This window comes from Pristiophorus japonicus, chromosome 6 (genome assembly GCF_044704955.1).
Source record: "Pristiophorus japonicus isolate sPriJap1 chromosome 6, sPriJap1.hap1, whole genome shotgun sequence".
NCBI lineage: Eukaryota > Metazoa > Chordata > Chondrichthyes > Pristiophoridae > Pristiophorus > Pristiophorus japonicus.
The window spans coordinates 235,935,287-235,958,902 of NC_091982.1; the positions used below are offsets into that span (position 1 = coordinate 235,935,287).

A 23,616-nucleotide genomic window follows, 5' to 3' on the forward strand; every position below is an offset into this window, starting at 1 on the left:
CAAGGTAACAAAAACAGATTATCTGGTCATTATCACATTGCTGTGTGTGGAAGCTTGCTGTGTGTAAATTGGCTGCCGCGTTTCCTACCTTACAACAGTGACAGTGACTACACTCCAAAAGTACTTCATTGAGACATCTGATGGTCGTGAAAGGCGCTATATAAATGCAAGTTTTTTCTTTAAAATGCACCAACTGATGAAGCTTGTGGAGCTTGAACAGTGGAAGTGAGGAGATTTGGGAGAGAAAGGGCAGAGGATGGCTGGAGATTCCCATGGATAGCAGTGAAAAGCTCCAGAGCTTTTTCTGGAGCTGCCAGCCAAGCGGCAGCCATTTTGCATGTCAAAGGTAGATACAAAGGAGGGGTTAAGCTGGTTGAGAGCAGCCGAGGTACTGTGATGAATGGAGGGCCAAAGGCTAGGTAGCTGGGAACTAGAAAGTGGAGTCAGATCAGCGCTTATCATCATAGACGGTCCCTCGAAACGAGGATGACTTGCTTCCATGCCAAAAAAAAGGATGAGTTCACAGGTGTTTCAATGAAGAACCTGAATTACATCCTCAAGGGTGAAGATGCCTGTACATTGATTTTTTTAACGCGTGTAGGCCGTTGCACACCAGCTACCACATGGGCTTGACAGAGCTAGGTCTTGGTCCAGTGGCAAGGATTACCCAAGACGACTGGAGACCAGCTCTGCTGCACAGACCTAGTGCGCATACATAGAAACATAGAAAAAAGGTGCAGGAGTAGGCCATTCGGCCCTTCGAGCCTGCACCGCCATTCAATAAGATCATGGCTGATCATTCCCTCAGTACCCCTATCCTGCTTTCTCCCCATACCCCTTGATCCCCTTAGCCATAAGGGCCATATCTAACTCCCTCTTGAATATATCCAATGAATTAGCATCAACAACTCACTGCGGCAGGGAATTCCATAGGTTAACAACTCTCTGAGTGAAGAAGTTTCTCCTCATCTCAGTCTTAAATGGCCTACCCCTTATCCTAAGACTAAGTCCCCTGGTTCTGGACTTCCCCAACATCGGGAACATTCTTCCCACATCTAACCTGTCCAGTCCCATCAGAATCTTATATGTTTCTATGAGATCCCCTCTCAACCTTCTAAACTCCAGTGAATAAAGGCCCAGTTGATCCAGTCTCTCCTCATATGACAGTCCAGCCATCCCTGGAATCAGTCTGGCAAACCTTCGCTGCACTCCCTCAATAGCAAGAACGTCCTTCCTCAGATTAGGAGACCAAAACTGAACACTATATTCCAGGTGAGGCCTCACTAGGCCCTGTACAACTGCAGTAAGACCTCCCTGCTCCTATACTCAAATCTCCTAGCTATGAAAGCCAACGTACCATTTGCCGCCTTCACCGCCTGCTGTACCTGCATGCCCACTTTCAGTGACTGATGAACCATGACACCCAGGACTCGTTGCATCTCCCCTTTTCCAAATCTGCCACCATCCAGATAATCTGCCTTCGTGTTTTTGCCCCCAAAATGGATAACCTCACATTTATCCACATTATACTGCATCTGCCATGAATTTGCCCACTCACCTAACCTGTCCAAGTCACCATGCAGCCTCTTAGCATCCCCCTCACAGCTCACACCACCACCTCGTTTAGTGTCATCCGCAAACTTGGAGATATTGCACTCAATTCCTTCATCTAAATTATTGATGTATATTGTAAATAGCTGGGGTTCCAGCACTGAGCCCTGCGGCACCCCACAAGTCACTGCCTGCCATTCTGAAAAGGACCCGTTTATCCCGAGTCTTTGCTTCCTGTCTGCCAACCAGTTCTCTATCCACGTCAGTACATTACCCCCAAGACCACGTGCTTTAATTTTGCTTATCAATCTCTTGTGTGGGACCTTGTCAAAAGTATATTGAAAGTCCAAATACAGCACATTCGCTAGTTCTCCCTTGTCCACTCTACTAGTTACATCCTCAAAAAATTGTAGAAGATTTGTCAAGCTTGATTTCCCTTTCATAAATCCATGTTGACTTGGACCGATCCTGTCACTGCTTTCCAAATGCGCTGCTATTTCATCTTTAATAATTGATTCCAACATTTTCCCCACTACTGATGTCAGGCTAACCGGTCTATAATTACCATTTCCTCTCTCCCTCCTTTTTTAAAAAGTGGTGTTACATTAGCTACCCTCCAGTCCATAGGAACTGATGCAGAGTCGATAGACTGTTGGAAAATGATCACTAATGCATCCACTATTTCTAAGGCCACTTCCTTAAGTATTCTGGGATGCAGACTATCAGGCCCCGGGGATTTATCGGCCTTCAATCCCATCAATTTCCCTAACACAATTTCCCGCCTAATAAGGATATCCTTCAGTTCCTCCTTCTCACTAGACCTACTGTCCCCTAGTATAATCAGAAGATTATTTGTGTCTTCCTTCGTGAAGACAGAACTGATGTATTTGTTCAATTTGTATGCCACTTCTTTATTCGCCATTATAAATACACCTGAATCCGACTGCAAGGGACCTACGTTTGTCTTCACTAATCTTTTTCTCTTCACATATTTATAGAAGCTTTTGGAGTCAGTTTTTATGTTCCCTGCAAGCTTCCTCTCGTACTCTATTTTTCCCCTCTTAATTAAACCCTTAGTCTTCCTCTGTTGAATTCTAAATTTCTCCCAGTCCTCAGGTTTGTTGCTTTTTCTAGCCAATTTATATGCTTCTTCCTTGGCTTTAACACTATCCTTAATTTCCCTTGTTAGCCATGGTTGAGCCACCTTCCCCGTTTTATTTTTACTCCAGACAGGGATGTACAATTGTTGAAGTTCATCCATGTGATCTTTAAATGTTTGCCATTGCTTATCCACCGTCAACCCTTTAAGTAACCTTTGCCAGTCTATTCTAGCCAATTAACGCCTCATATCGTCGAAGTTACCTTTCCTTAAATTCAGGACCCTAGTTTCCGAATTAACTATGTCACTCTCCATCTTAATAAAGAATTCTGCCATATTATGTTCATTCTTCCCCAAGGAGCCTCGCACAACAAGATTGCTAATTAGTCCCTTCTCATTACACATCACCCAGACTAGGATGGCCAGCTCTCTAGTTGGTTCCTCGACATATTGGTCTAGAAAACCATCCCTAATATACTCCAAGAAATCCTCCTCCACCGCATTGCCACCAGTTTGGTTAGCCCAATCAACATGTAGATTAAAGTCGCCCATGATAACTGCTGTACCTTTATTGCACACATCCCTTGTTTCTTGTTTGATGCTGTCCCCAACCTCACTACTACTGTTTGGTGGTCTGTACACAATTCCCACTAGCGTTTTCTGCCCTTAGGAATTCCGCAGCTCCACCCATACTGATTCCACATCATCCAGGCTAATGTCCCTCCTTACTATTGCATTAATTGCCCCTTTAACCAGCAACGCCACCCTACCTCCTTTTCCTTTCTGTCTATCCTTCCTCAATGTTGAATACCCCTGGATGTTAAGTTCCCAGCCTTGGTCACCCTGGAGCCATGTCTCCGTGATGCCAATGACATCATACCCGTGAACTGCTATCTGCGCAGTTAATTCATCCACCTTATTCCGAATACTCCTCGCAGTGTGGGCTGGCCCGTGCTGCCCCTGGGTCACTGGCCCCGAACTCGCGCTTCCCCTGGTCCCCGATCACATTCCTCCACAATCTCTTGCCGCTCCTTCGCCCCGATCTCGCCGCTCCTGCTGTATCTGCCCATGCTCCAATCACCGACCTGGACCTTGCTGACGTCACTCTTCACTGCCGTTGCCCTCCTGCACCAGCTCGCACTTACACATGTTCCCTTCCGTGTGTTCGCTTCCACGTGTTTAACAGCTGTGCTTCCAACACCTTGGGCCCAAGTTTCGGGCCGCGCCAGGCCCGTTTTTCGCGCCACAAAGTGCGCCTAAAAAAAACTCACCTATTCTCCGGCTCCCTGCAGGTCCTCTGGAGCTGGGTGCGGCGCAGCACGAGCTGTGGGGGGCGGAGCCAGGTCCCTGCGCTGAAAACAGTGCCGGGACCTCTGCACATGTGCGCTACAGTGGGCGCGCATGTGCAATAGCTCCAGGCGGCCAAAACTGTGGGAGGGGCCCGAAGCACGCAGCCCCGAGCCCTGGCCGAATGGCCTCACTGGGGCTGCGTGCATAAGGCTCCTCCCACCCGACCCGACCCCCACTCTTCCCCACCCGCCCCGGCGACCCGACCTCCACTCCCCCCCGACCCAACCCCCGTGCCCCCCCCCGGACCTCCGCGACTCTCTTTTCTCCCCCCCCCTACCCCCCGGACCTCCGGGACTCTTCCCCCCCTGCCCCCAAGACCTCCGCGACCCCACCCCCCCCCCCTCCACGAGACCCGACGCCACCTACCTGTAAATCCAGCCCGCAGTCTTGGGGCCTGGCCTTTCAGCCTCCTTCTCTCCCTCCTCTCTCCCCTCCTCTCTCCCTCTATTCCCTCCTCTCTCCCCCTCCTCCCTCCCCTCTCCTTCCCTCCCTCCTCCCTCTCTCCCTCCCTCTCTCCCTCTCATCTTCCCTCCCTCCCTCCTCTCTCCTTCCCTCCCTCCCACCTCTCCCTTCTCCCCCTTCTCCCCCTCCCTCCCTTCTCTCTCCCTTCTACCCCTCCCTCCCCCCTCTTTCCCTCCTACCCCTCTCTCCCTTCTCCTCCCTCCTCCCTTTCTCCTCCCTCCTCCCCCCTCCTCCCCCCTTCTCCCCCCCCTTCTCCTCCCTCCTTCTCCTCCCCCCTTCTCCTCCCCCCTTCTCCTCACCCCCATTCTCCTCACCCCCATTCTCCTCGCCCCTCCTCTCCTCGCCCCCATTTTCCTCTCTCCTCCTCCCCCCTTCTCCCCTTCTCCTCTCCCCACCTCCTCCTCCCACCCCCTCCCCCCTTCTCCCCTCCCCCTTCTCCCCTTCTCCTCCCCCCTTCTCATCGCCCCATCTCTCCTCCTCCCCCCCCATCCCACCCTCCTCCTCCCCCCCCTCCACCTCCCTCTACCTCCCTCCTCCTTCCTGTCCCTCCCTGCTCCTTCCTCTCCCTCTCCCCACCCACCCCCTTCTCCCGCTCCCCTCGCTGTCAGAAACACAGACACTGACAGACAGAGAGTGAGAGACACAGACAGACAGAGAGATAGAGACACTGACAGACAGACAGAGAGATAGAGACACTGACAGAGACACACTGGGGGGGCCGTCCCAGCATGCTGTTGGAGGACTCCCGGTGCTGCAGTCGGTAAGTAGAAAATGTTTTTTTTATTGATTTTTAATTTTTTTTTTTATTAATTTTTTTTGATTGATTTATTGGTTGATTTATTGATGTATTTATCATTTATTATTGATGATGGCTCTTTATTTGTAAAACTGAAGTGTTTAATGTTTTTAAACTTCCCTTTAAACCCCACTCCCCATTCCCTATGCCTAATTTGTAACCTACGCCTGATTTTCTAAAGTGAACGTACAAAAATCTTCACTTACTCCATTCTAAGTTAGTTTGGAGTAAGTTTTCACTCACGAAACTTTGAAAACAGCTGTAAGTGGCCGGACACATCCCCTTTTGAAAAGAAAATTCTGTTCCAAACTGAAACTGTTCTAACTGACTAGAACTGGAGCAAACTAAATGCCAAGAATTCAAATTTCTAAGATACTCCATTCTAAACCAGTTGCTCCAAAAAAACAGGAGCAACTCAGGCCGAAACTTGGCCCCCTTGTTCCGGTGTTTCGCATCAGCAAGGGTACCATGATCTTCAAATAGCGCCATGGGATCTTTTGCGTCCATTTGAACAGACAGATGAGGCAGTTTTGGGGCAGGATGGAGGAGCTGATTGCATTTGCATAAACAGAAGGTTATTAATAGCGGTGGTTCTGAGTGGGCTGTGGTCATTCGTGGAGACCTGCAACGAAACAATGTTGAGTCTCTTGCTGTTCATCATCTTTATCAATGATCTGGATGAAACGTGGAACTGTCTGCCAGGTCACGGATGAGAAGAACAGATTGCAGACAGATGTAGATGTGAGGGAAGGCTGGAAAATGTCTCTTAATTTAGATAAATGTTGAATTTCCAAGGGTTTAAAAAAAATTCACCTACGTATTTTTCCTCTCTCTCTTTACCTCATCCAAGAGATTGCATTGCGGGTGGGGGGGGGGGGAGGGGTGGGGAAGATGGAGGGTACACGGATAGGGGTGATGGTGTGCAGAGTTTACGCCATGCCAGGATAGACCAGCTGGTCTTTCCCTGCATTTTTTTTGTATGATTTGTATCTGAAACAGCGCCTCCAACAATGCAGCACTCCCTCAGCCCCGCCGCTGTCTGAAGCTCCCATGCAGGCCGCTTGATGGTTTCTCAATTGAAAAACCACGCCTGCACGGAAGTCTGCATGGGCCGCGCAGTCCCTTAAATGGGCGGCACACCCGAGAAAGAGATTACAGGGAACACTGTCTCTCAGTCCAGCATAGAGGTGCTAGCCTAGATTGTGCTACTGTGGGGCTTGAACCCATGGCCTTCTGACTCCGCAGGAAAGTGATGTCGCTAAGCAAATCTGGTATGCAGGTAAATTTGTGGTTATGGATGGATGGTACGCCAGTGTCTTGCAACATGGGAATTAATAAGAACATAAGAACATTAATAAAAAAATAAGAAATAGGAACAGGAGTAGGCCATACGGCCAATCGAGCCTACTCCGCCATTCAATAAGATCATGGCGGATCTGATCATGGACTCAGCTCCACTTCCCCGCCCACTCCCCATAACCCCTTGCTGTTTATTCAGTGATATCTCTAAATACAAAATATATGGCATTGTGTCATTTCCATTGTGACCGCTGCATTTTGCATCGCCTCAAAGCAAATTAATTGGTCTCTCTGCAGTGAACTTTGACCATTATTTGAACCTTTGAAGCTTTTAAAATTATAAACGTGTATTATTTAATTATGTTGATTGACCCTACTGTGAGGGTGAGAAGGTTCTTAAACATTGTGTCAGCTGTTGCTCAGTGGGTAGCGCTCTTGCCTCTGAGTCAGAAGGTTGTGGGTTCAAGTCCCACTCCAGAGACTTGAGCACATAAATCGAGACTGGCACTCGAGTTCAGTATTGAGGGCTGCACTGTCGGAGGTGCTGTCTTTCTGATGAGACGTTAAACCGAGGCCCCGTTTGCGCTCTCAGGTGGATGTAAAAGATCCCATGGCACTATTTCGAAGAAAAGCAGGGGAGTTATCCCTGGTGTCCTGGCCAATATTTATACCTCAATCAAGATAACAAACAGATTGTCTGGTCATGATCACATTGCTGTTTGTGGGAGCTTGCTGTGCGCAAATTGGCTGCCGCGTTTCTCACATTACAACACTGACTGCACTCCAAAAGTACTTCATTGGCTCTAAAGCACTTTGAGACATCCGGTGGTCGTGAAAGGCGCGATATAAATGCAAGTCTCCTTTCTATTGCAAGTTGCGCACTGCTAAAAGCCACATCAACAGGATGCACGACGAGTGCTGTCACATATCGTGCAGCGTGGAATAGACACTTTTATTATTCGTTAACTGAAATTAATTTAAAGCATATTTTCAAATCCAGAACACGAGACTATTGCATTTGTTATTTCCTAGAACTCAGCTCTTACCATAATTTTGCAGCTGAGTAAATGTATTGCAGACAGTTCATCAGTATATTGCGAAACCACATCCAAAAATAAGTCTGAGGTTTTCTTCAGTTGTACTCGATATTAAACGGACCAAGTCACATATTTACCCACACATTCTGTACACTTCCTGCCACAATAATTCATTGTGCAGTTGGTCACGCGAAGACCACTTCATCCCGCATTATAATACTGTATATCCAGGAGTATCTTTCGAGGAATATAACTCTCTCAGGAAACTAAATGATTTTATATAGGAACACTGAAAAAGAACTTGCCAAGCATTTCTGATTTATTTGCCACCAAACACACATCATAATGATATGAGTTTCATCAAACTCCATCATTGTGTTGGAAAATTAGATCAGGTTTCATCATTAAGATGTTGATAACATTTGGTTCCAATTCATCTTTGCATGAGGTACCATTGAAAGAGTTAAGGACATAGAAACATAGAAATTAGGTGCAGGAGTAGGCCATTCGGCCCTTTGAGTCTGCACCACCATTCAATATAATCAGGGCTGATCATGCAACTTCAGTACCCCATTCCTGCTGTCTCTCCATACCTCTTGTTCCCTTTAGCCATAAGGGCTACACCTAACTCCCTTAACGAACTTGCCCTCAACAACTTTCTGTGGTAGGGAATTCCACAGGTTAACGACTCTCTGAGTGAAGAAGTTTCTCCTCATCTCGGTCCTAAATGGCTTACCCCTTATCCTTAGATTGTGACCCCTGGTTCTGGACTTCCCCAACATCAGGAACATTCTTCTTGCATCTAACCCGTCCAATCCCGTCAGAATTTTATATGTTTCTATGAGATCCCCTCTCATTCTTCTAAATTCCAGTGAATATAGGAATTTAGAAGGACCCTATAAAAGGATGCATATTCTTCATCCAGTTTATTTAATTTATGTTGGCCGCTTCCAGATTGCACCTTTAATAGAGTCTTGGGGCCAAAATTGCCTCCTGACTAAGTGTAGGCACACTCACCATTCTTTTAATATTTTTTTCCGCCCCAATCCGTTAGGTTTTTTTTCCCAGTCGGGGTGGAAGTGCCGGTCGGTTGGGTCAGCTGATGCAAGGAGTCATCAGCATCGCGCTGACACGTCACAACGTCCCTGCCCTTCAGTTAAAGGGGAGGGACGCTGCGAGCTCTTCATTAAGCTTAGTTTGGCCCACTGGGCCACCAGGAAGGGTTTCGAGTACCTCAGAGGGGGTGACGGGCTGCCTGTTGGCGGCCCGGACGAACCCGTGGGGCGAACATTGTCGGGCCGACCTCTGAGTCAGTGCCAATGAGAATAAAATGGAGTCGCCGGCAGCGTGACCTCCCCTTTAAGAGCAGACGTGCCGCCCGGCCTCACACAGCTTCCCGCCAGGGAAAGCTGTTGGTGACACCGACCAGCAGCAGCGCTGCTCCCGTGGGGCAATTTCCCGGGGTGGGGGGGGGGGGGGGGGTGGAAAGGGGATCACCGCCGGTTGGCGTGCCCGATGGACGGTAGAACAGGGTGGCGCGGAAACCCGTTCCCGCCGCTCCCGGCCCGGGGACAATATCGGAAGGTCGGCCCATCCATCTGCCCCCGGTCGCTAAGGCCTCTCCGTTCCATTTCCACCTCTTAGAGGCGGTAATGGAGCTAAAGGAGGGGGACAATTTCGGTTCCTTGAACTTGGAGGAGTTGATATAACTATTTCAGAATATTAAAATATCTGAGTGAGAAAAGGGTTTTCTGCCCAATAACCCTCCTCCATCCAAAGTCTGTAAATAATCTAACTGGGCCTCCTTTAAGGAAACTTCCCTGGGTAACAAAAAAAAATCGAACAGTACTATTAATATCACAAACTCCCAAATACCTTTTCCAACCTATATCGATCCTCCCTATATAACCAGCCCCCTTTCAACAGTGCCAATTTGTCCCAAAGTAATGATCTTCTCTGGGAGTCTGTTCCACATGACAACTATTCTATAAGGGACGAAAAAAATCTTTTGCCGGTCTGTTAGTTGACATGCGACTGTTAATTTTGTATTTGTCCTATTCTCAGAGTATCAGCTGTGACTCAGTGGGCAGCACTCTTGCCTCTGAGTCAGGAGGTTGTGGGTTCAAGTCCCACTCTAGAAACTTGAGCACAAAACTCTTGGCTGACATTCCAGTGCAATACTGAGGGAGTGCTGTACTGTCGGAGGTGCCGTCTTTCAGATGAGATTTTAAACCAAGGGCCCTGTCTGCTCTCTCAGGCGGCACTGTTGCACAGAACAGTAGGGGAGTTACCCCAGTGCCTTCGCCAATATTTATCCCTCAATTAACATTACTAAAACAGATTATCTAGCGATTATCACATTGGTGTTTGTGGGAGCTTGCTGTGTGCAAATTGGCTGCTGCATTTCCAACATTGCAACAGTGACTGCATTTCAAAAGTTCTTCATTGGCTGTAAGGCACTTTGGGACAATCGGTGGTTGAGAAAGGCGCCATATAAATGTAAGTCTTTCTTTCATTTCTCAAGTTAGACAGTTTGCTTACTTCAACCTTTGGTAATTATGACAGAGCTGTACCACGCTGCTGCTCAGTCTTTTGCAAGTGAAAATACGTTTAGTTCCTTGAGCCTATATTTGTATCTCAATTTGATGCTGCTCGAGTAAGCAATGCAATAATAATTTTGTGACTAAGTTATTTCAACATGGGGTTTGTGTCACCATGTTTCGATGTACAGAAAAAAAATAACTTCCTGTTTCCCAAAGACTTGTTGAAAAGATAGTGTAACTTTTTATCATGTCATTTCACAATGAATTATGGGGAATTACTTCTATCTGGGAGCAATTGCAAGGCAATAATCTCATTGAAGTGTTCAGATGATGGAGCCTGCTAATATATCACATTCACCGAAAACTTTGATGGGGAATTGGAGCCTTGAAACTGCCCGCATTGTACAAATTATGGAAGGGTTGTTGGTGCCATTTTTTTATTATTTTGTTCATTGACTTTATTTTCAGGAGCAGTTGTAGTTCTTAGCATTGGAAATGAGTGAGGTCACCTACACTGTGAGAGTAAGGAAAATAAAGACTTGCATTTATATAGCACCTGATCACATCTCTTCAAAAGGTCTCAAAATGTTTCACGTGGATTGAATTACTCTTGGAGTGCAGTGACTGTTGTTATGTAGGCAAACATAACTTTTATTTATATAGCGCCATTGACGTAGTAAAATGTCCAAAGGCGCTTCACAATAGTGTTACAGACAAACAGATAAATTTGACACCGAGCCACAAAAGAAGAAATTAAGGCAGATGACCAAAAGCTTGGTTAAAGAGGTAGGTTTTAAGGAGCGTCTTAAAGGAGGAAAGAGAAGTAAAGAGGCGGAGAGGTTTCGGGAGGGAGTTCCAGAGCTTGGGGCCCAAACAGCTGAAGGCTTGGCCACCAATGGTTGAGCGATTATAATCAGGGATGTTCAAGAGGCCAGAATTAGAGGAGCGCAGACATCTTGTGGGGTTATGAGGCTGAAAAAGATTACAGAGATGGAGAGGGGCAAGGCAAGGCCATGGAGTGATTTGTAAACAAGGATGAGAATTTTGAAATCGAGATGGTGTTATGTAGGATATTTAGCATGTTGCAATAAATGGTTAATTGCTGGGCAATACACAGGCACCACATGTGCAATTACCGTTCAAGCACCTTCTCTGTAAATAAGGAAGGTTATCCAGTCTAACCCCCTTCTCTGTAATCTCCTCCAGCCTCACAACCTTCCGAGATATCTGCGCCCTTCTAATTTTGACCTCTTGAGCATCCCCAGTTTTAATCACTCCACCATTGATGGCCGTGCCTTCAGCTGCCAGGGCCCTAAGGTCTGGAATTCCCTCCCTAAACCTCTCTGCCTCTCTTTCCTCCTTTAAGACGCTCCTTAAAACCTACCTCTTTGACCAAGCTTTTGCTCAACTGCCCTAATATGTTCTTATGTAGCTGGGTGTCATATTTTGTTTTATAACTTTCCTGTGAAGAGCCTTGGGACTATGTAAAGGCGCTGTATAAATACAAGTTGTTGTTGATGAGTTGGATGTGACTTTTTTGCAACCTGTGGCTACATTCTAACTGTGCAATGGTTAATGCTGACCATTGGTATAAAGGACGGGCGGGTCTTGCATTGATGGACAGTGTGTGTAAGGGGGTGGTCCCGAGGGTCAGGTTCACTTCTGACCGACTTGAGCGGTTCGAATCGCTCCCACTCCCTTGGGTTCTAGACTCTGGATTTATTTGGGGGATGATGTGACAAAGTGCAAAGGACAACTGGTTTGGTGCAAAAGAACTTTGTATTTTCTTGACGTCATGAAAATACAATGTCAAACTTATAATTACTCTAATAAAAAAAAACAATACATTATACATTCAAAGGGGGTACAGTAAAATTACACCTCCCACCTCCCAATACCTAATTCTAGCTAGGTTAGATTCCAGGGCAGGCTGGGACTATTCTTACCAATCCTTTCTGGTCAGTTAGTGGTACTTCGCAATTTCAGGGTTCGTTGAATTCTGTAGGTTCTGCTTGCCGTATCCCGAACGTCGCAGAAGACTTCTTGCTGCGCAATCTTCAGTTGGGTTGAGTCCGCTAATGCGGTAAGGCGTGTTTTGGATCTATGGGGTAAGTACCCGGTTTTCTTCGTTAGAAATGGGTTCAAAGTTTCTTTAGGTAATGCTTCACCTGTTGGTAGTCAGGCCTTAGATTGTAGAGTGGAAACTTTCGATTCTTCGGTTTCATCCTGTTGGAGCTTTGTTTCCAGTTTGTCGATCCCGGTGGTTTTTCGTTAGGACCACGTTGGTTGTGGTTGGTCGCTGCCGCGATGGTGATGTTCTTCCTTCTGGACTTCAGGACTTTGAGACTGGAGAAGTTAGTTTACAAATGTCACGTTGGTTTCTTTCCCTTCTTGATGACACAAGCGTGGTCTCGGTTGTCTGGCAAAGTATGTCATACCCTCTGTTGAAAACAGGGGGCCAGTTATATGGTTTGAGTGGTTCTAATCTTGGCGCCAAATCAGTTCAGAATTCTTTGTTTAAATTTGGCGGGCTTGACTCTTTGTAATATTTTGGCAGGCTCGTTAAAATTTAATATGCTTTGGGTGGGTTGATTTTCTAAATCTATTTCCTGTTGGAAATATTAGCTTGGTAATCGCAATGTCCTTTTGTGCTTGGTTTTTGCATACAGGCTGGATCTTTGTGATGTATATGCTGGAATGGTTCTCCAGATTCAGGTTGATGGTTGGCTATCTCTGGGTTATTTGTTGTAATGTTAATATCTCTTGTGGAGAAGGATTCTCAAATACCCATTTCTCCAGACAAGTTAACTTAGTCCCAACACCCAGACAATCCTAATAATCAAGTGGGCTTCTTGTGTTCCCTAGGCCCGCCCACTGCCTTGAATTTGTCTTTTAAAAGTCCAAAATTCGATTAAAGTTCATAGTTTCTTCCATAAGCACTTTAGGATTTCAAACTTTTCGGTAGATAGTCCCAAATTGAATTTTCTTTCGAATGAGCCCAAACACTCGGGGGGGGGGGGTTCTTGTGAATTTTACATCCTTTCAAGTGGCAGAGGATCATAGACTCATACAGCACAGAAAGAGAAATAAAGAGAGAGAAATAAAGTTTGGATTAAGAGGGAGAGAGAGAGAGAACAGAAAAAAGACAGAAAGGAAAGTTTAAATGTTAAAAATCTCCAACAACAATTTATCACCCGTAGGAATGAGACTTCACAGTTTAAATTGCTCCCTTTCTGGGCTGGAGCGGTTGATTGGCATAGCAGGAACAGAAACCTCCTCATTAAAAAGGTGCTTGAGCTGTTGAGTAGCAGCCCTGCTGCTCTGCAGCGAATTTAATGGGTGATCAATGCGCAAATGCAGCAACTGTCATGAAACTCATGGGGAGGCTGAGGGCGAGCTGCTGTTTTCACGAGGCTAATGGCGGAGAGGCGCTAATCAGCAGCAACTTGCGGAGATTCGCAACTCACGGGGTATCCCTTCCTCGCCACAAGTTGCTGGGCTATTGACACAGTAATAACGGCGATGCCATTAAACCCGCCGTTATCACTTTGGCAGTAGATTCTGTGCCAATATCTAATTTAAACCTAACCATCTAATTAGGTGATGACCTAATTACAGTCGATTGACAGTTAATCACCCACTGGCTTGCAGTGTTAAGGTTAGAAAACCAAGTTAAATTTCAGTTTTGTAAAAACACACTTTCAATATTACTTACCCACTATTACCACTGGATTCCCACTCTCACCAAATTCCCGTTTTACTATCTTCACTCTGCAACTCATTCAGTTCGAAGTTAATTTACCTAGCTCACTCCCTACTTTTGCAGATATTCTCACTTATAAATACTTTTCAGATATACACCAGTTGAAACTAGTCAGTCAACCCCCAGCCACACATGGTCGAGCTAAAACCTAGTCACTAACCAACTTACAGTTGATTGACAGTTAATTACCAAATGACTTGCAGCTTTACAGTTAGAAAACCAAGTGAAATTTCAGTTTGATAAAAACACACACTCGGTATTACTTATCACTGAATTCCCACTGTAAGTCCTGGCCAATATTTAACCCTGAAGCAACACCACAGAAACAGATGATCTGGTCATCATCACTTGGCCGTTTGTGGGACCTTGCTGTGTGCAACTTGGCTGCCGCGTTTCCCACATTACAATAGTGACTACACTCCAAAAAGTAATTTCTTGGCTGTGAAGTGCTTTGCGAGGCCCTGAGGTCGTGAAAGGTGCTAAATAAATACAAATCTTTTATTTATTCCTGTATAGAAGTTGGATTTTGCTGGCTTTGTTATTTCTGAGGTTTACCCTCGAAATGTCCCCATGTGTTCTATTTTTACTAAAGTGCTCATGCTGGGTGTTGTAATTTGAAGGTTTTTTTTAAACTAAAATATTTTTTAAACAAAATAGCCCAATGGGAGATGAGATTTTAATTTTACGCAGTGAGTTATGATGATCTGGAATACACTGCCTGAAAGGGTGGTGGAAGCAGATTCAATCATAATCTTCAAAAGGGAATGGATATATATGTATAAAGGATTCATTTTCTGGGCGATGAGAAAAAGTGGGGGAGTGAGATTAATTGACTTTCAGGGAGCCGACAAAGGCACGATGGACTGAATGGTCTCCTTCTATTCAAATCTGGAGGAAAATAAAGTACCAATGTGAAATATTATCAAGTGCTGTAGTTCCCCAGCACATTTATAGAGATTCCCCTACTTCAGTATAAGAATATAAGAACTAGGAGCAGGAGTCAGCCATACGGCCCCTCGAGCCGCTCCACCATTCAGTAAGATCATGGCTGATCTTTGATCTCGACTCCAATTTCCTGCCCTATTCCCACATCCCTTGATTCCACTAGAGTCCAAAAAACGATCTTATCTCAGCCTTGAATATACTGAATGAACATCCACAGCCCTCCGGGACAGAGAATTCTAAAGAATCACAACCCTCTGAGTGAAGAAATTCCGCCTCATCTCAGTCAAAATGGCCAATTCCATTATCCTGAGACTATATCCCCCAGTTCTACACTCCTCAGCCGGGGGAAACAACCTTTCAGCATCTACCCTGTCAATCCCTCTCAGAATCTTGTGTTTCAGTGAGATCACCTCATTCTTCTAAACTCCAGAGAGTATAGAGGCCCAATCTCCTCAATTTCTCCTCATAGGACAACCCTCTCATCCCAGGAATCAATCTAGTGAACCTTCCTTAGATAAGGAGACCAGAACTGTGCACAGTACACCAGGTGTAGTCTCACCAAGGCCCTGTACAATTGTATTAAGACTTCCTTACTCCAACCCTCTAGCAATGAAGGTCAACATGCCATTTACCTTCCTAATTACTTGCATGCTAACTCTCTGTGTCTCTTGTATTAGGACAACTAAATCTCTCTCAGCATCACCATTTAATAGTTTCTCACCATTTAAAAATATTCTGTTTTTCTATTCTTACAACCAAAGTGAATAACCTCACACTTCCCCACATTATACTCCATCTGCCACCTTATTGCCCACTCACTTAACCTGTATTGTTGATGCTAAATATTGGTTTGAGCTCAAGTAATTAGAGGTGGTCCCTTATAATAGGCTCATAATATCGAACACTATTATGAGCATTTATAGACCGTCGCTTATCGGTATCTCCTGTATAAATTAGGCAACTGGTTACATTCTGATTAGGTCAGGCAAGCTGCAAGATGGCATTTGTAGCTAGAAGATAATCTCCTGAATGATGTGTATATAAAGTTGGTTGAACCTTAAAGTCTATTTGTTATTTTGATTCATTATTGGATTAAAATGAACCCTAAAACAAGTTCAATGTAGAGTTACACAACACTTGACATTTTAAATTTACAGTGTCTGCTGTGAGTCACACCATAATGTGATTCATCATTTTGTTAAATGTATAATGACAATTTTTAAAAAGATTAACATATACCTCTTGATTGTAGTTATTGGGACCATAAATCATGTTTCCAGGCTCATAAAAAGGCAAAGAAAACAGAACTCCGCTCATTGTTTTAATAAAGCCCGAGGTTTTTTAGTTTAAGATGTATTTTAGTCGTCTTGAAATAGTTCAGACATTACCTCATTCTGAAAGAGGAATGGTTGTTCATTCGCAAATTTACCTCATCCGCATTTTTAAGTTGTCTTGGGCTGATAAGGAAGTTAAGCAATTGCACACAAAGCACTTTCACTCTTTTCAATCAATGAAAGGGTTAGGATAGTGTAGAGGAGCTTTGCTGTCCAACTGAAATCGCTGACTAGCCACATGCACTCATTTTAGTAGAAAATGCCATACACACACTCGCACAATACAGGTACAGTCACTTTGCAATGTGTGTCATACTAGAATGGCACCATTGATAAGCGACTTGAGTTATGTGAAGAGACTGGGTTGTTCTCCTTCGAGCAGAGAAGGTTAAGAGGAGATTTGATAGAGGTGTTCAACAATATGACAGGTTTTGATAGAGTAAATAAGGAGAAACTGTTTCCAGAAGGGTCGGTAACCAGAGGACACAGATGTAAGGTAATTGGTAAAAGAACCCGAGGGGACATGAGAATTTTGCTTCGTTGCTACTGAGTGGTGGTGCTGCCAAAGCCAGCATTTATTGCCCATCCTTAATTGCCCTTGAGAAGGTGGTGGTGAGCTGCCACCTTGAACCGCTGCAGTCCGTGTGGTGAAGGTACTCCCACAGTGCTGTTAGGGAGGGAATTTGAGGATTTTGACCCAGCGATGATGAAGGAACAGCCGATATATTTCCAAGTCAGAATGATGTGTGACTAAAGGGGAACTTGGAGGTGATGGTGTTCCCATGCACCTGCTGCCCTTCTCCTTCTAGGTGGTAGAGGTCATGGGTTTGGGAGTAAATATCATAAAATGATACTGCACAGTGGAGGCAGCTCAGCCCATCGTGTCTGTGCCAGCTCTTTTGGTAGAGCTATCCAATTTATCCCATTCCCCTGCTCTTTCTCCATAGCATTGCAGTTTTTTTTCCCTTCGAGTATTTATCCAATTCCCTGTTGAATATTACTGTTCAATCTGCTGCCACCGCTCTCAGTTAGCGCATTCCAGATCACAACTCGCTGCGTAACAAAATGTTTCCTCATGTCGCCTCTGGTTCTGAGTTTGCAGAAGCCGACAATCATTCTGTTTTTGTCCACTGCACTGAGTGAACAGGGTTTTCTTTATGAGAAATGATACCTGTTTTGCTTTTTAGTTAAAGCTGTGCCACACCATGCAGTTGAATACAGAATGCTTTAGTTCACGAAGAAGGCTCAGCACCACTTTCTCAGGGCAAATAAGGATGGCAATTAATGCCAGCCTTGCCAGTGACGCCCACATCACAAGAAAAGATCGCTCGATCCCATGTTCGAAATACAGTAGCCAGAACAAGTAGCTACTTTCATATATTTTCTCCAGTTCCTCTTGGTATCGAATCATAGAATGATCCAGCACAGAAGGAGGCCATTTGACCCGTTGGTGGAGTTATCCAATTAGACCTACTCCCCTGCTCTTTTCCCCATAGCCCTGTAATATTTTCCCCCTCTCTAGTGTCGCGCACTGTCCTCTGTAGGAGACGATAGGACAGGTGACCTCTTCCCAGACCACTGCCGCTGTAACTGCTGGCGACGAGGTGCGAGTGCAGCCTGCAATACTGGTTGCTGCACCCATTCCTTCCCTTCCTGCTCCAAGCATCCGGCGGCGGCTGTGTGAGTCTTGCTCAACAACGTAGCTGCAATTAGGAACCTGATATTCAGCGCATTGTGAGCATAGAATCCCCCACCTCTCACCCCCTTCCACGTCCCCTCCACTCCCCTCCTGCCCTTCCCCCTTCCCCTACCCTCCCCACTACCCTCCCACACCTCCTCCCCTCTCCTCCCCTGATACTCGAGAGGAAAGATGGGCCTTTTTTATTTAAGAATAACCATGTTGGTTGCCATTATTGTTATTGTGTTACAGAGCACAGAAAATTTGCAGAGTTGGTCATTCTGTTAATCAGCCCCCAGCTACATTATTCTACCCCATTTTATTTTCTTCGTTCATGGGATGTGGGCGTCGTTGGCAAGCCCGGCATTTATTGCCCCTCCCTGATTGCCCTTGAGAAGCTGGTGGTGAGCCGCCTCCTTGAACCGCTGCAGTCCGTGTGGTGAAGGTGCTCCCACAATGCTGTTAGGGAGGGAGTTCCAGGATTTTGACCCAGCGCCAGTGATGGAACGGCGATATATTTCCAAGTCGGGATGGTGTGTGTGACTTGGGAGGGGAACGTGGAGGTGGTGGTGTTCCCATGCGCCTGCTGCCCTTGTCCTTCTAGGCGGCAGAGATCGCGGGTTTGGGAGGTGCTGCCGAAGAAGTCTTGGCGAGTTGCTGCAGCGCACCGTGCAGGTGGTACACACTGCAGCCACGGTGTACCGGTGGTGGAGGGAGTGAATAAGGTGGTAGATGGGGTGTCAATCAAGTGGGCTGCTTTGTCCTACCAGGTACAACCTATCTGGTTAACAATCTAGTCCCAGTTTCAACCTCCCAGAAAGAGATTATTGTTAGACATTGTCTTATGGGGCATAATTTCCTCTGCAGTCCTCTGCTTATCCTCTTTACTGACCCTGCTAAAATTGCACACAGAGGAAGTTCACGCAGAAATGCTAGCAGTGGAAATGAAATGCCAATGTATTGGTTACCAGAAATGCTCTGTGGATTTAGTTGACATGTTCTGCTCACTAATCGCAGGACGAGACATCGAGTCACGAGTGCAATCAGCGAATGATTCTTCTATATGGAGTGGGGAAACAGAGGGACGAGGCTCGGCACCAGCTGAAGAAGATTACCAAAGATATCCTGAAGATACTGAACAAGAAAAGTACAGCAGAAACCGGTGAGTCGCGTTCTACTGACACGGACAGCATCCACAGTTTCATATGGAACTGTATAATATTTTGCGGCATGTAACTATCGTGTATCCTACATGGCTACTTTGGTACTATCACAAGGTGTGCCACCAGAGGGCACAGCAGTGGGAGACTCGTAGGTTACCTGCACAGGTGTGCCTGGCCTAGTATAAAAGGCAAGCCACCAGGTGTGATCCTCACTCTGGAGTTAACTAATAAAGGACTAAGGTCACTACAGTTCAAGTACAACACACTGCCTTGTGGAGTCATTGTTGGAGCATCTAAGGACACAACAGTAATGAGCTGGTTTATTAATGTCTTTGTTTTGCTGCCATCGTCTTCTGTCTCTGCAGCTGGTGATGAAGGACAGAAATCGAAGAGGACCAAACAGGAAACCCCTCTAACGCTAGAGACTATTTTTGCCAAACTTCAACAACTGTCCTATTTCGACCAGCATCAGGTGACATCTCAGGTGCGGGCGTGCTGTTTACTGCTCCCATTGCCATGTGCCACTAACGCCAGGGCGTATTTGACCCAGACATGAGCTTCTGACCACATGTCCGCCCCATAACTAAGACCGCCTATTTACACCTCTGTAACTTCGCCTGACTCTGCCCTTGCCCCAGCTCACCTGTTGCTGATACTCTCATCCATGCCTTTGTTACCTCTAGACTTGACTATTCATAAGAAAATAAGAAATAGGAATAGGAGTAGGCCATACGGCCCCTTGAGCCTGCTCCGCCATTCAATAAGATCATGGCTGATCTGATCATGGACTCAGCTCCACTTCCCTGTCCGCTCCCCATAACCCCTTATCCCCTTATCGCTCAAGAAACTGTCTTATTTCTTTCTTAAATTTAATCAATGTCCCAGCTTCCACAGCTCTCTGAGGCACCAAATTCCACAGATTCATAACCCTCTGAGAGAAAAAATTCCTCCTCATCTCAGTTTTAAATGGGCGGCCCCTTATTCTAAGATCACGCCCTCTATTTCTAGTCTCCCCCATCAGTGGAAACATCCTCTCTGCATCCACCTGGTCAAGCTCCCTCATAATCTTATACATTTTGATAAGATCACCTCTCATTCTTCTGAATTCCAATGAGTAGAGGCCCCACCTACTCAACCTTTCCTCATAAGTCAACCCCCTCATCTCCGGAATCAACCGAGTGAACCTTCTCTGAACTGCCTCCAAAGCAACTATATCCTTTCGTAAAGATGGAAACCAAAACTGCACGCAGTTTTCCAGGTGTGGCCTCAGCAATACCTTATATAGCTGTAGCAAGACTTCCCTGCTTTTATACTCCATCCCCTTTGCAATAAAGGCCAAGATACCATTGGCCTTCCTGAACACTTGCTGTACCTGCATACTATCCTTTTGTGTTTCATGCACAAGTACCCCCAGGTCCCGCTGTACTGCGGCACTTTGCAATTCCTGGCTGGCATCCTACGTTCTACTCTACGTAAGCTAGAGGTCCTCCAAAACACAGTGCCAGTGTCCGAATTTGCACCAAGTCCCGCACACTCATCACCCCTGTGCTCACTGACCTACATTGGCTCCTGGTTAAGCAATGCCTCAGTTTTAAAATTCTCATCCTTGTTTTCAAATGCCTCCATGGCCTCGCCCCTCACTATCTCGGTAATCTCCTCCAGCCCCACAACCCCCCAAGCTATCTGGGCTCCTTTAATTCTGGCCTCTTAAGCAACCCTGATTCTAATTGCTGAACCATTGATGGCCGTGCCTTCAGCTGCTTGGGCCCTAAGCTCTGAAATTCCCTCCCTTAAACGTTTCTGCGTCTCCACCTCACTTTCCTATTTTAAGACGCACCTTAAAACCTATCTCTTTGCCCAAGCTTTTGGTCATCTGTCCCAATATCTCCTTTTGTGGCTCGGTGTCAAATTTTGTTTTGTAACGCTCCTGTGAAGCGCCTTGGGACGTTTTTCTACGTCAAAAGTGCTCTATAAATACAAGTTGTGTAGGAACTCTCACTTCAGATTAGGCCTTTGGGATCTGCGTGCATACGGATATGTTGGGGCGGCAAGTATATAAACGGCAAAGTGGGTAGAAATTGCCCCCTGCCCGAAACGGGACAGTCCCACCCCGTTTCAATGGTTGTTACCGCAGCTGCGGTTCAGGTCGCCTCTTTGTTGTATTTTTGTTTTGATCCGGAAGTCGGTGTAAATGGGAGCGGTGACTACACCTGAGGGGGCCGAAACGCGCCGCTGACGGCAACTGAGGGGCGGAAGTTGGGGGCGGTGCGGGGTCACCGTCGCGATGATGTCATCACGGCGCCGCGTCACCACAGCTCTCCCTTTCACTAAAAGGGGAGAGTCTCCGCGGTTTTTAAACTTCGGCCCACTGGGCCACCAGGGAGGATGTTGGCCCGGCCAGCGGCCTGGCACCCAAAGAGGGGTTGTCTGAATCCTTCAAGACTGTTGAGACAGCAGAGATCTCTGGCTTCGATAGCAGGGTACGCCAGGATCTTATGACAGAAAATCAGTCGCTGGAACACTGCAGGAAAGGTTACTGCAGAACTGAATCAAATGTAGACAGCGTGAGCAGTAGCGGGCTGATGGCTCTTCAAATAGATCAGGCAGCCAAGGCGTTACTGCAGCCAGCTGCATCAATTCATTTTAACAACCACATTTCAACATAACCCTTGGTTAAATCAGTATTAAATAAAAGTGTTTCATCTCCCAACAACTCATCCACATTGAGAGACTTCTGCTGTCAGAGCAAGAAACTTATAGAAACATAGAAAGTAGGTGCAGGAGCAGGCCATTCAGCCCTTCGATCCTGCACCACCAGTCAATAAGATCATGGCTGATCATGCAACTTCAGTACCCCATTCCTGCTTTGCCTCCATACCCCTTGATCCCTTTAGCCGTAAGGGCCACATCTAACTCCCTTTTGAATACATCTAACGAAATGGCCCCAACAACTTTCTGTGGTAGAGAATTCCACAGGTTCACAACTCTCTGGGTGAAGAAGTTTCTCCTCATCTCAGTCCTAAATGGCTTACCCCTTATCCTTAGACTGTGACCCCTGGTTCTGGACTTCCCCAACATCGGGAACATTCTTCCTGCATCTAACCTGCCCAATCCCGTCAAAAGAGATCTTGGGGCTGAAATTACCCCTCTCCTTAAGGCCTGTTACCCCCGAACATCGGCGGCCACGCTGCGGAGTGGAATGGCCGCTGACTTTTCGTGGAATGGCCGCTGCTACCCAATTGCCTTCCCGGGGTTGCCAGGCGGCCTGTTGGCGGCCCGGCTGAACCCGGGGTGGGGAGCAGTCGGTCGGCAAAAAAAAATGGCGGCAGCGGCAGTGTGCCTGCCCCTTTAAGGGAAGCCACACCGCCATTGCAGAAAGCCCCAGCCTCACTGGACCACTGGGAAAAAACAGGTTTTGGCACTGCCGGGCGGGCCGAAGATTTTCGGAGTGGAATGTTGCTGTCGGGGGGGTTAGATCGGCAGTGCGCACGGTGATGACCCGCTTAACACCGATCGGCAGCAGCAGACCGGTAAGGTTGGGGGGGGGGGGGGGAAATCGGGAGGGCAATTTGGCGAGCAGCGGCCATTCCACTCCGCAGTGCGGCCGCCGACATTCGGGGGTAACAGGCCTTCAGGGGAGGGGTAATTTCGGCCCAAAGATCTCTTGCTCTGACAGCAGGAGTCTCTCAATGTGGGTGAGATGTTGGGAGATGAAACACTTTTATTTAATGCTGATTTAACCAAGGGTTTTGTTGAAATGTGGCTGTTAAAATGAATTGATGCAGCTGGCTGCAGTAAAACCTTGGCTGCCTGACCTCTTTGAAGAGCCTTCTGCCCACTGCTGCTCCACGCTGTGTACATTTGATTCCGTTCTGCAGAAACTCTTCCTCCAGCGACTGATTTTCTTTCATATGGTTCTGGTGTACTCTGCTGTCAGAGCTGAGATCTCCGCTGTCTCAACATAGAAACATAGAAAATAGGTGCAGGAGTAGGCCATTCGGCCCTTCGAGCCTGCACCACCATTCAATATGATCATGGCTGATCATTTTTGCAACCTCACTACCCCATTCCCGTTTTCTCTCCATACCCCTTGATCCCTTTAGCCGTAGGGGCCACATCTAACTCCCTTTTGAATATGTCTAACGAACTGGCCTCAACAACTTTCTGTGCTTAGAGAATTCCACAGGTTCTTGAAGGATTCGGGTCCTCGTGTACGGCAAATGCTATTTGACACTGTTTAAAAGGAGGGGGAAAAAAAAAAACATTCATTTTAAATTTCCTTCCAGATTTCCAGCAACGTCCTCGAACAAATCACTAGCTTTGCCTCAGGAACATCATACCATCTGCCTTTGGCTCACCACATCCAGCTCATTTTTGACATGATGGAGTGTGCCCTTAACATCAATGGTCTTATCGACTTTGCTATCCAGGTAAGATTGTAGCTACCAAGCCTATGATATGTTCAAGCGTGTATAGAGAATAAATACAGTGGGTTTGGGATAAAGTTCGAAGTCACTTGAACTTTGCTGGGCCAGCTAGGGATGTCAGCTAGCTCCCCAGACTGAACAGCTGTGAAGAATCACACCCTCAGCAACT

The 23,616-nt window shown here is 46.5% G+C and overlaps 1 protein-coding gene across 1 annotated transcript in view; it reads left to right on the plus strand.

Moving 5' to 3' along the window:
- The window catches only part of LOC139266002 (mediator of RNA polymerase II transcription subunit 12-like protein), a 799,024-nt gene that overhangs the window by 522,452 nt on the left and 252,956 nt on the right, over positions 1-23,616 (plus strand). The window contains exons 16-18 of the mRNA XM_070883728.1: positions 18,875-19,019; positions 19,386-19,504; positions 23,307-23,450. Coding sequence (XP_070739829.1) covers positions 18,875-19,019; positions 19,386-19,504; positions 23,307-23,450 — 408 coding nt within the window. The remainder of the gene's footprint in view (positions 1-18,874; positions 19,020-19,385; positions 19,505-23,306; positions 23,451-23,616) is intronic.